Source organism: Palaemon carinicauda, chromosome 27 (genome assembly GCF_036898095.1).
Source record: "Palaemon carinicauda isolate YSFRI2023 chromosome 27, ASM3689809v2, whole genome shotgun sequence".
NCBI lineage: Eukaryota > Metazoa > Arthropoda > Malacostraca > Decapoda > Palaemonidae > Palaemon > Palaemon carinicauda.
In genome coordinates, this window is record NC_090751.1 from 83,351,239 (window position 1) to 83,367,809 (window position 16,571).

A 16,571-nucleotide genomic window follows, 5' to 3' on the forward strand; every position below is an offset into this window, starting at 1 on the left:
AAAGATTTAAGTATTTTGCATGAAGGAGACAATGTACGTCTTAAACCTTATGTTTTGGGCAAGAAGGAAAGGGAAAAGGGAAAAGTTGTGGAACGATTAGATGAGAGGTTATATCTAATTGAAAGCGAAGGCAAGCTATTTAGAAGAAATAGAGTTCAATTAAAAGAAACCCCAAGTGATGTGCATATGCCCCAGGTAAATGAACCAGTAACTATTGACCTTAGTGGTAATGAAATTGAAAATCCTGTCAAAGTGGAAAACGAAGTTGTAAGTAACAGACAGACAAGGTCAACCAGAAATGAATTACCCTCTAAGTATTCTGACTATGAAATGTATTGATGTTGTGCGGAATTTCCCTAACGTCATATAAATATTATTGTAAGGACACCGCTCCCTTCGTCGTCCAGAAAATCAACAAACTGTTTATTTATTTGAATTCTCCTTTCGCCACACTGTGGTTTCCCATGTATATGTATTCCGCTCTATCAGAGCTACATTTTGACATATGTATTCTTTCATTACATGTTTCTGTTAACTCATAATTCATATATTTGTAAGTGTAAGAAAACACATATATTTTGGCGGGCAATTCAATCTGATTTGGCGCCAGCGCCATCCTACCTTTCCGTCCGTACCTTGTAACATACTCACACGCACATTTGAATAAAGTATCAGTTGATCTTGGTGACGCTTGTCTCACTGTCCTTACAACTGGTGACCCCGGAGTTGAAAGTAGCATCAGCGGTTTTGGCTTTGCCATTAACGGACTTATTATGGCCGGGCTACCTTCTCTATACTCCGTTACCTTAAGCGTGAGCCTGCCTTTGGTTCTCCCACACTTCGGTGCATGTAAGGCAGTAGGATGAGCTTAACCGACATATCAACTTCTCACCTCTTCGCCGACTCGTCGTCTGGCCACGATGCAGGAAGCAACACGCCCATCGCACCCAACGGCCTCGCCTCCACGCCCAAAGTCAAACTGCCGCCCTTTTCTCAACACAACACCGCTTCCTGGTTCCTGAGAGCAGACGTACTCTTCCGCGTCGCTAGACTCAGCGACTCCTGCGCCAAGGCTGACATCGTTCTCACCTCCATACCTGAAGAGGTATTCGACAAGATTTCCCCATGGCTCGACGCCCAGGCCGGCCAAGTTTCATACGACGACCTGAGAACGAAACTCATCGGTATCTACTCCCTCTCCGTCTCAGCAAGGGCACAGGAAGTCCTGTACCTTGCCGGCAAGCCCATGGGTGACACCTCTCCTGTCGAGGCGTGGGACGAGTTATCCGGCCTGCTTATGCTCCCCGAAACAGATAGCAACGGCCGACGACGTGAGATTAGCTTATCTCGCGAGATCTTTCTTCGACGCCTACCACAGGACATCAGGCCCTATTTGACAGACGCCGACACGCTCCCGATGAACGAACTCCTGTCGAAGGCTCAAAAGCTCCATGAGGCCTCCAAAGCATCATCGTCAGCACCTCCTTCGTTCTCCTCCTTCACCAGCTGCTCTTCCATAGACTCCTCGGCAACGGCCCCTGAGGACGAAGAGATCAACGTTCTATCAAGAAAGAAACTGCCGCAACCAACACGACCGAACCCTAGGACTAACCCAGCATGGTGCTTCTACCACCAACAGTTCGGCAGCGACGCCAAGAAATGTAGAGCACCATGCAGTTTCCCTAGAAGATGACAACCAAGGTCGACGCCATCAAAAAGTTCCCGATACCTAAGACAATCCGCCAACTTCAGGAGTTCCTGGTGATGGTCAATTACTACAGGGGCTTCATCCCCAACATCGCACAAACCCTGTCACCCCTCGACAACGTTCTGAAAGGAAAAGCGAAAAAACTCGAGTGGGGTTTGCCCCACCAACAGGCATTCGCCCGGACGAAGGATGCCCTCGCGAATGCCACCACCCTGGCTCATTTCAACGACAACGCGCCCCTGCGACTAACGACCGACGCCAGCAACGTCGCCTGTGGGGCTATGCTGGAGCAACTCGTCGATGGTTCTTCTCGACCGCTGGCATTCTTCAGCAAGAAATTGAAACCCGCCGAAACATGATACAGCACCTTCGATAGGGAACTCCTCGCCGTCTACCTCGCCGTCCGCCACTTCAGGCACATCTTGGAGGCCACTCCCTTCACAAACGCGACGGACCATCAACCCCTCGTACACGCTTTCACGAAATCGACAGACGCATGGTCCTCCCGACAACAACGTCATCTCGCAACAATCCCCGAATTCGGGTGCACCATACGTTATGTCCCAGGAAAGAAAAACCCAGTTGCGGACGCCCTTTCAAGGATTGAAATTGACGCAATCCACCTGGGAATCGACTACGCCAATCTCGCAACCGAACAACGCACCGACCGAGAAGCACAGGATCACCTGACGGGGCCATCCGCGCTCAAGATAAGTGCGATTCCCCTCGGACCAGCAGGAGTAACTATTCTTTGCGACACCAGCACCGGCCGCCCACGTCCCTGGATACCAGCCTCCTGCAGAAGGAAAATATTCGATATCATCCATGGACTTTCACACCCCTCAGGACGCACCACCGCTCGCCTTCTGTCTGAAAAGTTCGTCTGGCCAGGGATAAAAAAGGACGCCCGGGAATGGGCGAAGTCATGCATCAACTGCCAGTCAAGCAAAGTCAGCCGTCACACCGAGCAGATCCAGAAGGGGGCAATGGCGATTTCCCCCAGCCAAAAAGACGTTTTGGGCACATACACATCGACGTCATGGGACCATTGCCCCCTTCTGGATCTGCTCGCTACCTGCTTACGATCATCGATCGCTCCACGAGGTGGTTGGAGGCATCGCTGATGACTGAAGCTACGACTCAAGCATGCGCCGAAGCCCTCCTGTCAAGCTGGGTGAGCAGGTTTGGCGTTCCTGACGACATCACGACAGACAGAGGCCCCGCTTTCCTCTCAGAAATATGGCTCGCTTTGGCGAACCTGATAGGGACGACGCTCCACAGCACCACAGCATACAACCCCGCGGCAAACGGCATGGTCGAAAGAACTCACCGCGCCCTCAAGGCGTCCCTGATGGCGAGCTGCACCGACGGGGACTGGAAATCACGACTTCCTTGGGAACTCCTCGGCCTTCGCACCACCCCTCACGCAGACGGCGAACCTTCGCCCGCCGAAAAGGTTTACGGGGAGGCGCTCGCAGTTCCTAGCGAATTCTTTCCCTCATCAACCGACGACACGCAGCTGGATCACCTAAGGGACATCGCCAGGAAGTTCAGGCCATGTCTCAAAACTTACCAGGACAGAACCAAGCACTTCAAGCCAAAAAACCTGGATGACTGCGGGTACGTTTTCATCCGTGTCGACGCTCATCGACAACCACTAACTAGACCTTATCGAGGCCCCTACCGGGTAATTAAGAAGACAACGAAAGCCTTCCTTCTCGACGTCCATGGCCAAGAGGACTGGGTCTCAATAGACCGCGTGAAACCAGCGTTTCTCGAAGGAAGCGACACCGCCTCCGCCGGACCTGGCAGATCCAGAGTGCCACCTCAAAACAAGGCGCCCAACGAAAGAAAAATCATCAAACGACGACAAGAGGAAGAGATCCTTACGCCGACCGCCGGCGCGCCCCTCCGTTCAAAAACAAGAGGAACCCTCCGACGCCCGAAAAGATACGAAGATTGATCATCAGCCCTCTACGCCGCCCGATGTCTTGGAGGGGGGGGGAGTACTTGTAAGGACACCGCTCCCTTTGTCGTCCAGAAAATCAACAAACTGTTTATTTATTTGAATTCTCCTTTCGCCACACCGTGGTTTCCCATGTATATGTATTCCACTCTATCAGAGCTACATTTTGACATATGTATTCTTTCATTACATGTTTCTGTTAACTCATAATTCGTATATTTGTAAGTGTAAGAAAACATATTTTGGCGGGCAATTCAATCTGATTTGGCGCCAGCGCCATCCTTGTAATATACTCCTATGCACATTTGAATAAAGTATCAGTTAATCTTGGTGACGCTTGTCTCACTGTCCTTACATTATGATTAAGAAGTGTAGCAATCTGTTGTGTATTTTCTCAAATGGCATGTGGAATTTCGTACCAAGAATGAATATTTTATTTGTGAACAGGTTCAACCACATATACATCATAGTGTACAATGTTTTGAATGTGAATAACTTTTAGAGCTGATTGTAGTCCTAACCAATAACCTATCAAAGTAAATTCAGTGTAGCATTCTAACTGGGGTAATCCATCCAAATAAGTGTAAATTTAAAAGAAGAAAAGATGTTATATTATTAATGATTATTTAATAATTATGATGTTAATATTGTTGAGAACGCTGCCAACAGCTACATGATTCCTAATGCTACCGCTAGATGTCTGTGTGTATTGTTAGTCGTTGTGTCCCGCTATATCCAATAAAGCTGAGTTGTAACTTGTGAGTTTCCATCATAAATATCACCTCCGATATAGGGCATCAAGACACCACCTAAAATCCCGTTTCTCATCTTGGGAACCCCATTACTGTTGGAGTTTGTAGGCTGGTAGCAATAAAACAAATAGCCTAACAAAAATGACTGAGGGGAGTCTAATCAAACACTTACCAAAGTTACTTTTCCATCATGGGCCCCAACAAGTGTTAAATAAAGAATTAAACTCAGGCTACCATAAAGGGTACAAAATAATTCCCATCGTCCCCCATAATTGTTGGATAGAGAATCAAGTTCAGTACAGTTAAGAGATAAAAGTTAATTTCCCTTGGCTCAAGTAAATTCAAAAGTACTAATTATCACTATTTACCTTAATTAAATCTTGAGGGTCAAGGTCATCCTTGCTTTCATCGTTGTCATAATCCATCTTGGCCGAGATTGATCAATGGTAACATAGGCCTGTCAAAATTTCATTTTAGCACTGGCCTTACGACAGCACAGGCTCTTTGTCACAAAGAATGCTATCTATTCTCACAAAACAGTCCAATTACTACAAGGCTCACACATAAGTTTAAAGTTCTGGAACCCAATTTTGACGAATATTGAATCAGATGGAATACCTTCAGTGGTTTTGGGTTAGGCTGACCTTGTCCAAAGGCTGTCATGTTCGATTTTGATTATGAACAGACAAATGGTGTATTAAGTGGTTTATATACAATAGTACCAAACTTCTCGGGTTTCTGGACCTAAGCTTCTTCTATATAACCTTCAGTTCACCAATTTGATAACAGTGAGCGAATAAGACTTTTTTTGTTAGAATCCCACCTCAACTTATATCATTGAGAGTTGGATTTTTCTACTTGTGTGGTTGTAATCCGTTTGACACTAAAAGTCATAAAATAATTTTTCCGTCTCTGCGATGACTTCAATCCGGTTATTATAAACTATATCACAATAAATTTGGTAAACTTTTACTGAAAAATTCAATACATTTATAATAAAAATATTAAATTTTGTCTTAATTACATTATTATTACATTAGGCAATTTTATCACTAGAGATAAGATTGGCCAAGTTGTTCGAATTCTACTCGTAGGGCACTGAGAAGTCACTGTCGATTTTAAAGGTAAACAAACCTGACTCCTGAGTCCGACTAGTGACCATTCTTGCCAAATGGAAAATTCCCACCAATGTTCTTTTCAAAGTTCAAACTATGAAGGATATACTTTTAATCAGGCTTGATAGAAATCTAGACTATACCATGAATACAAAAAAATTTGCATTAGGAAAAATGTATTGATGTTTTTTTCTATTTCCATTTAAATTCATATGCTGTATTTCAATGCTTATCTTGTGAAATTGGCATCTCTCAATCTGGCACGCTGCTAGTGACTCGTGCATTGACTAGGGATACTTTAGTGACGGACACTGACTCAAGTTCTGGTTCGGCGTTGATACATAGCTTTGTAACGGCGCCTCTATTATTTAGTTATTTGAGTTTATCTTCCTCTTAAACTGTTTTGTCTTTTCCTCTACATCAGATCTAATATTTCTATTTCCTCTCCTAAATTTCTTTCACTTAATAATTATGATCCTACTATTTTCTTTAGGTGTTCCTCGCAGAGTTGTTGATGCTCAATGATTTCATTCCTTTCTTTACTATATTCCTGACAAAACAATAAAAAACAGATCTACTATTCTTCATCAATTTCATAAAAAATATAGTTTAACCCCCACCCCCTTGTGTCTATTTACAATGCTTAGTTTTAACGTATTATATTTGGCTCTAAAATATGGTCAATGTTACGTGGGCTCCCTAACCTGTCAGGTACTGTATCAGATTGAAAAATGTTAATCATATAAATAGCATGCCATATCTCTATTGAAAAAAGGGTGTTGCATTAATTTTAAAATTTAGGCGACATCCAAATAAATATTAACAACCTGGTTCTGCTATAGGCCTACTTTAGTTACTTCAAGGGATGCTTTTCTGGTCCTATACAGCAGGGGAACCCTACTCTCTATACGACCTTCAGTCATTTTATCATGGGCATTCAAAGGTATTCCGCATTTAACACTGCATATTGCTCGTTTATTGTCAACATATAGAAATTGGAGAACAAGAAAGTCTTCAGTTTCCTCTTGAAAGTCTTAATATTTTCACTTTCGTATGTCTAGTGGGAGCTTATTGTATTATTGTATAGTCTTGGGGCAAAACAATAAATAAAGGACCAAGATTGATAAAAGGTGTCCCACCCCGATAAATTACTCCTATTACATTACACTGGCTGTCTATTAAAGTCAGACTAGAATTTAAGACATGCAATGATTCATCATGTTAGAACTGGATGTCCAATATCATGTAAGAGAAGTTCTAGCCTACATATCGTACAGCCAACGAATCTCGTCGACAGGAGAATAGTTATTATTATTATTATTATTATTATTATTATTACTTGCTGAGCTACATCCGTAGTGGGAAAAGAAGCATGCTGTAAGCTCAGGGGGACCAAACAGGGAAAATAACCCAGTGAGGAAAGAAAACAAGGAAAAATTAAATATTTCAAACACAGTAACATTAAAATGAATATTTCCTATATACCTGTTAGAACTTTAACAAAAAAAGAGGAAGAAAAATAGGATAGAAAAGTGTGCCCGAGTGTGTACCCTGAAGCAGGAGAACTCTAACCCAAGACAGTGAAGACCATGATACAGAGGCTATGGCACTAACCCCCAAGACTAGGGAACAGTGATTTGATTTTGGAGTGTCCTTCACCAAGAAGAGCTGCTTACCATGGCTAAAGTCTCTTCTGCCCTCACCAAGAGGAAAGTAGCCACTGAACAATTACAGTGTAGTAGTTAACCCCTAGGATGAAGAATTGTTTGGTAATCTCAAAGTTGTCAGGTGTATGAGAACAGGAGAATCTGTAAAGAATAGGCCAGACTATTCGGTTTATGTGTAGGCAAAGAGAAAGTCAACTATAACCAGAGAGAAAGATACAATGTAGTTCTGTCTGACCAATCAAAGGAGCCCAAAAATCTCTATTGGTAGTATCTCAACAGGTTACTGGTGCCCGACTGATGGTTTCTGTCACTGAACTTAATGGAGGCTTGGGGTGTACTTCTACTGTGTATTCTAGAGCTTTCAACTATACAGCATCAAGACTATACAAATAGCTTTCACTAGACATCCAAATGACTGAAGGCTTTGAAGAAGTACTGAAGGCTTTCCATCTTTTCTAAGTGCTTCAATAATATGGACTTGGGCAATTAACCCGGAATACCATGTGATACCCAAGAATGTATACAGTTTGTGCATGTGAGAACCAAGAAAACAGCCCTTACAGTAAAGTAGTTATACATATTTTGGGAATAGTAATCCAGCACTTTTTACCTGCCTGCTCCCGATAGAAGGGCGCCATGAATTACTTTAAACTACTGTAGGGGAACACGGAATGTTATCTTTTTCATTTATGGATTTGCCCTGGAAACAAAACAAAATTTCACCGAATAAGTAATGTTTGCCATTACTTCTGTCAGTGTTGCAACAGACATGCTCCAACAAGAATGACCCCTTCAGTGAATCTTTCTTATAAACATCATAATTCTGGTGAAATTGAAACTTCGTAAAATTGAGTTATGATGGAAGACAGTCAGACAGGAAAATTTTTGACTAAAGTCTAAACCGTACTTAGCGTTCTTAGAAAGTGCTTAAAACCATTACAACTATGTTCCACATGTTGAGCATCTATGAGGTGGAACATTATCAACAAGCATATGTCATTCTCTTAAGCTCTGTCAATGACAGTCACAATTTGATGAACTGAAACAAAAAACTTTTGTAAGCACTTGATTCCATTGTTATTATTCTTAAAATGTTACTTCAATTGTTCATAACTTTTATTTATTTCCTTTCCTCAATAAACATTACTTTGTTGGAGCCCTTTGGCTCATAGTATCCTTTTCCAAACACGGTTATAGCCTAGCTAATACAGATAATAATAGATAATAATAATTGTGAAGCATCAGCCTGTGAAGGTTACTTAGTGTCGTTTAATAGAAATAATAAGCATTTGCTTCATAAATAAATAACTGATTATTTGTCGAACCAATCCTATTCATATTAAAATTCCTCAATTTCTAACATTAAAATGAGGTGTTAATTTCCTACAAATTGTTGCATACAGTTCAAGTAACCACAGGTAATACAGTTGAATTCTAGCTTTCATAGCTTTACACATTTAAGATAAAGGCAAAAGGAAACAACATGTATAATACATGAAATATATTTATTTATAGATATATTTATATACAATCTGATGACAGTCCTAAAATACATTTCAATAGCTTCTCACAAAATGTTATCTTCCCCTTTCCAAGAATGGATTGTATTTTTTTTTCTCCAAAACATCAAGACCTGCTTACTAGGGCATAAAAAGCGAATGGTATCCCCATTTTAGAGGCCCAGATCTCTCGTTAACAAGGAAGATCAGATCAGATCCCTAACAAGGCACTCTCCTCCTTTGCCTTCAACTCATCCTTGTTTCTCTTGAAGAAAGGGTTAAGACATGAAAGACAAAAAAGGAAAAAGAAAATTCTTTTTCATTCTCCTTGAAGAGGAGATGAAAACCTTCATAAAAATAAAGAAAAATATACATGCTGGAATGTTCATACATCTACTTGTTTTTTTTTTCATCCCGAATTAATGGCACATGCAGTGGCTTTAACAATGGATATATGTTGCAGGTTCTTTTGACTTTAGAACGACGCAATCCACATTAGTTACATCGCATTAGCCTATTTAATCAATCCAGGTGTGTATGTACATATATATACAGTATGCAAACATATGCTGTATATATACATATATAGATTTTATATATAAACATACTATGCAATTTATACAAAGCACAATATGCAAATATACATACTGTACACAACACACACATACAATATTATCGAACATGGTCACAATTTGTATCTTTGGCACTAATAGCTTCATATTGCTCTCTTTCTCTAGAATCTGTGCTCCACTCGTCTGTTCTATCAGGACAACTTTTCAACTAAGGAAAAATTAACATTAAAGATCAACAACAACGTCCAAAAAGAAATATAACAAAGAAGCTCTTGTTAAAATATTTCACTTCTTTCGAAAGATCTTTTTCTCCTCAGAAGTACAATATAGCAGTAGCTAATAATTACATCATATGGCATACAAGCTCAGTAAGGTTCACTATATGGTAAAATAGCATACACCCAAAACTCGATTTCATGTTTCTATTCACCAAGGGATAGTTAGTTATCACATTAGGTTTTGTTCAAGACACAACAGAGTTGTAGTATATGAAAGAACGTCGAAAATTGTCGAGACAACAAGTTCTTGGGACAAATAATCTGCACATCTCAAGTCATAGGCTATATAGAGCGAAATCGATTCAGACGAGATATAATGTAGTAGTAGTAGTATGTAGTAATAGTAGTAGTAATCACTGGTTTTTACTATCTAACTACAATCACTTTTGACTTTGTCTCGAATATATACCCAAGCTGCCTTGGATGAAGATTACAAGGAAGAGAAGATAAAGTCTCATAACTGTGGAAGAGAATATAGAAAAAAAAAGTCAATACTTTGGAATATTAAGAACTCTAAATTTAATTACTTTGGGTAGAATGAAACAAAATATAACAGCTTGGAAAATAAGTGGAAAATTTTATAATTTATATCAGCCACAAAAATTATGAATCCTTGACAAATGAATGAATAGAAATATTTCAAGCATCGAAATATGATTTAATTCATATATAACTCACTGACATTAAAAAAAGTTCATTACCTTTGAATGAAGAAGAAATCATCTATCAACAAGGATACTGTATAACAGATAAGGATATCTTTCCTCTGGTTTTTCGCAGCAGATCTATGATAGATTCGCAGTCCCAGCCAATAACGTCAACATCATTGACCTGAAATAGAAAGAATACAGAAGATCAGGAACTGCACATACAGTTACTAATTACTATACTGTAGATCAACCAGTGTCTCCTGGTCCGAATAATACCACACATTCAAGGAAAACAGTTTTTTTAAAAATTCCATGTATAATGTCCCCACCTTTAGGGACATGAATAATGCTAGTATCTTCTGGAGTAAATTAATATCAACAAATTCAAACAGCAGATTATTCCAATTCTTGTACCCTGTACTCCAAAACATCAAAAAATACTAAAACAGTCAAAACAGAATATGAATGGAAATAATTACCTTCACCACAATATCTCCTATTCTGAGTCTCCCATCTTTAGCAGCAACACTATCAGCATAGATCGCCGTGATGATTGTCCTTTCTCCCTGGGGTTTTAAAGAGAAACCTAGCCGACTGTTCCACCCTCTGTTAAGCTCTATCGTCACGACCTGAGTATACAAAACATGCAAATCAAATCACATGAAAACAAAATGTACATCAATATAATAGTTAAGCTGAAATAGATTAATTGTATTAACCACCATACAACTCACAACTACATTTTTTTGCAATATTATACAAATATTTTCAGATATTTCATTAAAGAACTTACTTAAACATAAAATTTAAGTCCTCTTAACTACACACCTTTGGTTTATGTGACTTTTGTGAGCTTGTGGATCCATCATCTTTGAAAGACTCTTCGGTGTTTGAATCTTCCTCCTCAGGTGTGAAAACGATTCCCTTCCACTTCAAAAGACCATTATTCCTGGGCCCATCTGCATCATAGCTACTTATATTATGATCGGAGGTTGTATTCGTGAGTCTGGATTCCTCATGAGGGTGAGGGGCCCCTAAATTGACACTGTGGTAACCTTGCTGGAGATGTGAGAATGCTGGAGTATCACTGTGAGTCGATGTGAGCTGGGGTGCAGAGTCGATGGAGTCTGCTGATGGGTACTGAGCCCCTAAAGGAGATGGGAATGACTGGTCGATTTCATGAGGGGGAGTGAATTGAGTTTTGCGAGGACAGCTGCGACCACTACTCAGGTCCAGGAAGCTTGGCCTCTTGGGTCTGGACGATTCAGAGGTGGAAGGGGTGAGCGAGCACGAAGACACACAGGAGGAGTTTCTAGAACGAATGGTGGTTGAACCGGAGTCGTCAGTTTGGCTGTCGCCAAACGGTGATGCCTCATGATCGGTTTCTCTTATACTATTAAGGGAGATCTTACTTTCTAGAGTTGGGCTGCCTGGCAGAGATTCCTCTGTTCTTCTGACCAAAGAGTCCCATCCTGCAAAAAAACAAATTTCATAAGTTTTCCCTAACCCAGTAAGATACAGTACTTAATTTAGCTCAATCACAATTTTTGCATATTACACAGTTGCCATAGCCAAGATTACAACTGCAATGGATACTTACGGTCTACTACTACACTTTTGATATCAGGGCTTGGGGTCTTCTGAAGACGTCTTCTCCTTGGGGTTCCAGGGGAACTTGTGGCACCATTCAAACTTGGAGAATTGCAAGGAGACTGTTTCCTGAAGGCAAGATCGGATAACATGTCCCGAGCTTCTTTGCGAAGGGCTTTAGGTTTTACCATAATATCGGGTTCAGTTGGAGAAACTGGAGAAATGGGTGTCTGCATATGATCCCTGGAAAGAAAAACAAAATCTGAGCATTAGCATCCATTACTGTTCATCATTACTGAATGGTACAGTATTTCCTCACATGCAACTGCTCCACCCTAAAAATTAACTTTCATAACACCAACAAAATTGTCAGTAATTAAATTGCATCATTAAATCATCTTTCCATAATTAACTTAAATTGTCAACAAAATATAAACACTACCTCACCTGTACAATTTCAAAGTGACAGTTTCAGGACAGGTACGCAAGAACGCAATTGCCTCTTCATGGCTTAAGCTGCACATGTCAGTGTTGTTCACAGATATTATTTTATCACCTGGGCGTAATCTACCATCAGAGATGGCTGGCTCTTTAACTAACGAGCGAATTGTATGTCCCAAAATACTGTTGTCTTGCTTACGAAGTGTGAAACCCAAGGACCCAGCAACTTTGGTTAATTCCACTTCAAACTCCTGTCAAAATAAACCAAAATAAATATAAACTTACAAACAATGGCAGCAGATTCAGTGCAAATATAGATCATATATTTTTTTATAATTTCAGTAAGTCTAATGATAGTTTCAAATTAAGGTAAAAGCCCCAAAATTTAAGGAGACTATTTTCTTTCCTTATCGAATTATTTTCTCGTTGAAGCCCTTCTCCAATTAGGGTTGTAGCTTAGCTAATAATAATAATAATAATAATATTCCTACTAACCCCACAAGTTGAGAAAGACGGAGAAGGCGAGAGATAATTTTGACTAGTATTAGGAGCAGTCAGGCTTGTAGTGACTATCACTTGGCCGGAGCAACCATCCGGGGTATCTTCTTCCTCCCCCAGGGCACCTTCGGGAGGACGGCACACTTCTAAGCTTACTTCCTGTCCACAAGTGCGCAGAAGTTCAAGGGCCTCCTGCAAAGGAATTCATCTCCGTTTAAAAATTGATTTGATCCACATAGATTTTCCTTCAAAAACAATACTGCCTTTCCCAAATGATTTTGAAGCTACAACCATCAGTTATAAATGGAATGTATATCCTAAGTTAATCAAATTTATAAATATTAACGATCAATGATTACTTTTAAAAATGTCTTTTCAAGTGACTAACAATGCCAATCTTTATCTAAACCAAAATTTAATGAAGGTAGAAAAAGCTATAGCACAATATAAATCAATAAGAAACCATTCATCCTCCCCCACAAAATCCTTCACAGATGTAATTCCAACAGAACCAAAAACTATAATATCCCTTACATGACTGGTTAAACCAGTGAGCTGGTGATTATTGGCCTGAAGGATGATATCGCCGGCTTGCAGCTGACCACAGAGCCAAGCAGGGGTCTGAGGATAAAGCTTTTTGATGCGAACGAGGCCGGCGCAGGGCGCGTCACACTCGATGCCTCCTGTTAAGGCCAAGCCCAGCCCTCGCAAGTTCTTGATGACTGTCACCTCAAATATCGTACCTAAGGACACAAGTGATTAATCTAATTAGTTGCTTAATGTAAGTTTTAAAAAGTTGTATAAAAATATATCAGTTGCTTTTAGAATTTATTCAAAAAGTTTTCTCTCATTAATTTGAGTTTCTTTTTCATTTCATTCAAAAGTTTTTTTTTTACATTAAGAAGTTACAAGATCTTCGAGTAAATCTCATTTTATAATCTACAGTTCTGTCGAATACTAGAACGAAATGCTTATTTTAAGTATTAAAATCTGCTTTAAACTACTGTATAACTTAAGATGCCTTTTGGATTATAATTCAAAACTTTTTTCTTTATATTAGGAAGCATGTTACAAAATCTTCGACCAAATCTTATTTCGTTTTATCTACAGTTTTGTTGAATAAGAAGCACAAAATTTGATACAATCGCCAAGTCATAAATCTAGAACGCCTTATCATGTTCCAAATCAGGTGGTTGAATCGGTACAACTTCAAACTTGCAGAGAATGTTTTATGTTGAACAGGCTGACATAAGTCTCTCTTTATATTTTATTTATGAAATATCTAGTGTAATGTTGTTGCCGTCCTTCAAATATTTCATCTTAATTGTTCAATCTTCTCTAGTTTATTTATTTTCTTATTTCCTTTCCTCACTGGGCTATTTGCCTTGGAGGCCCAGGGATTAAAGCATCATGCTTTTCTAACTAGGGTTGCAGCTTAGCTGCTAATAATAATAATAATAATAATAATAATAATAATAATAATAATAATAATAATAATAATAATAATAATAATAATAAAGAAAAGAACTAACCTTCTGTGATGAACGGGAAGAGCTTCATCAATTCCTTGGTAGTGACGATCTCGCCAGGGCCCACCTTCAATGAGCGCCTGTCGTGGCCGCCGGAGGAGGAGGATCCACCAACTCCAAGGGCACGGTTCTGCCGTTCCTTCTGGGCCTTCCTGTAATAGAGAGGAGGCCCTTCCTCCTCCTCGGGGGACCTCTCCGAGCTGTACCCAGGGTCATAACCGTAGTTGTCCTGGCCAATGATCTCGTTATCGAAGCCGAAGTTATCAAGGCCAGACAGGTTACCGGTGTCGTTCACCATATACTTAGCTGCCCGCCCGCTGGCGTGGTTTACCTCCTCTGCCGGGATCAAGGTTAGAATTAGCAGGTGATTGGGACCTAATATGAATTACAGGAAATTTTGTGCAAATTTGTCAACTTTCTATCAAGTGAAATTATACAAAATATGTGTATTTTATATATAAACACAATGTAAAAATATATACAATTATATGCATTTACTGTATATACATTACACACACACACACACACATATATATATATATATATATATATATATATATATATATATATGTATATATATATATAAATATATATATATATATATATATATATATATATATATATATATATATATATATATGTTACATATTTACAATATATATATATGTATATATATATATATATATATATATATATATATATATATATATATATATATATATATGTTATATATTACATATTTATAACTATATATGTATATATATATATATATATATATATATATATATATATATTTATAAAATGATAAACGTATATACAGTAGGCACCAATATATCCTATCTACCTGAGGGCTTTTGGCCGAAGACCTGATTGTTGTGATTGAGGTCATGTGGGTGCCTCGAATGGGCGGGGTGTGGAGCGTCTGTGACCAGCATCTCGTGGGGGTGATGGTCGTTCTCCAGGTCAAGCGAGGTCAAGTGGGCTGGGTCAACTGGCTGAGGTCGTAATGGGACACCATGGCCACTCCGCCCACCAACACTCACAGGCTGAACTGTATGGGCGTGCGCAGCGGCGTGGGCATGTGCTGCCACCCCTCCATAGACTTCAACCACCCGCTCACCTGAAAATAAAAATGAAATCAATGAATAAATAAATTGGAAGTGTGGTCTCAAAGAATAAAACAGAAAACGGGAATATGTAATTAATACATTCAATTCCGGTAAAGAATTACATTACAGAAAACGGGAATATGTAAGTGAAGGATTAAATTCTTAAACAGGATTACAAATTATCAAATAACCCATAAAAAATTACCTTCGTCACCCTTTCGTGCTGTGAAACAGCAACAGCAGCTACACAGTTTTTCAAGAAACATCTCGACAACGGATCAAGTTAATTCAAGGGTTTAAAAAAAATGTGAATGATGTAGTTAGTCGAATGAAATGCGACGACTGAAGAGTTAACTATTAATATGAAAAGACCAACCAGAAGCGGAGTTTATAGAGGAAACGTTGAGTAAAACAATATAAAACATGATTGGTTATCTTCCAGTTATCAACCGAAGATTTAAATGCTCTCAACGGTGCGATTAAGTTCATCGAGTATAACTATTTAAAAAAATAGTCTCTCTTACAAACCTCGATAGATAGTTCTATTAAAACCATCCAACAGGATAAAATTTATAGGAATAAAAGAAACTAAAGTATTAAACTTAAAAATAAATACCAAGATGTCCGACACAAAACAACTGAACACACGAAGTTTTGAAACAACTTTGGATATTCTTTTATCACCGACGGCCAACTGAACACTTCAACCGAAAACAACGAAAGTCTTCCTGGCGTTTAAATGTTAATTCACTTAATGATTTAATAAAACGGACATCGCTAGTAGTCAGAGAAGGAAAATTCACTTGAACAAGCTGATTAACTACCCTTTCGTCTTATTTCCTGAACGTCATATTCACCTACAAAGGAAATCCATATTGCACAAGAATAAACAGTACCAAATATTCCTTTTTAACACTTCCGTTCTATTACATAATCACTAATTACGACTATTCCAGTCACGGCGAAATTTGAAAAAAATGAGCACATTAGACGAAGAAAAAACATTTCGAAAGCAAAATGAAACGCGCATAATTCCCACAAGCTGTAAGAACCAGATAGAGAATTTATAATTCGTGAAAAGGTTAGTCGACAAATATATTCCGACAAGATTCGCCGAGTATCAACTGTCCCCGAGATGTTTTCTATCTGACTGATCGAAGTGGTTCAACCGAAGGGTGAGACGTTATCTCGAATTAC

General features: G+C 39.3%; 2 protein-coding genes across 4 annotated transcripts in view; both read right to left on the reverse strand.

Moving 5' to 3' along the window:
* The window catches only part of LOC137620776 (uncharacterized), a 218,990-nt gene extending 214,087 nt beyond the window's left edge, over nucleotides 1–4,903 (reverse strand). Inside the window, exon 1 of one of the 2 annotated variants that reach the window (XM_068351201.1) lies at nucleotides 4,795–4,903. In XM_068351201.1, coding sequence (XP_068207302.1) covers nucleotides 4,795–4,851 — 57 coding nt within the window. In that variant the 5' untranslated portion in view covers nucleotides 4,852–4,903. The remainder of the gene's footprint in view (nucleotides 1–4,794) is intronic. The other variant, XM_068351203.1, reaches the window with a different exon arrangement.
* Nucleotides 4,904–8,694: 3,791 nt separating this feature from the next.
* The window catches only part of LOC137620779 (uncharacterized), a 650,311-nt gene continuing 642,434 nt past the window's right edge, over nucleotides 8,695–16,571 (reverse strand). For both annotated transcript variants that reach the window (XM_068351207.1, XM_068351206.1), the window contains exons 22-31: nucleotides 15,110–15,385; nucleotides 14,269–14,601; nucleotides 13,271–13,479; nucleotides 12,734–12,928; nucleotides 12,245–12,489; nucleotides 11,808–12,040; nucleotides 11,036–11,679; nucleotides 10,687–10,836; nucleotides 10,259–10,388; nucleotides 8,695–10,017 (exon numbers count right to left, since the gene is read on the reverse strand). In XM_068351207.1, the coding sequence (XP_068207308.1) occupies nucleotides 10,284–10,388; nucleotides 10,687–10,836; nucleotides 11,036–11,679; nucleotides 11,808–12,040; nucleotides 12,245–12,489; nucleotides 12,734–12,928; nucleotides 13,271–13,479; nucleotides 14,269–14,601; nucleotides 15,110–15,385 (2,390 nt within the window). In that variant the 3' untranslated portion in view covers nucleotides 8,695–10,017; nucleotides 10,259–10,283. The remainder of the gene's footprint in view (nucleotides 10,018–10,258; nucleotides 10,389–10,686; nucleotides 10,837–11,035; nucleotides 11,680–11,807; nucleotides 12,041–12,244; nucleotides 12,490–12,733; nucleotides 12,929–13,270; nucleotides 13,480–14,268; nucleotides 14,602–15,109; nucleotides 15,386–16,571) is intronic.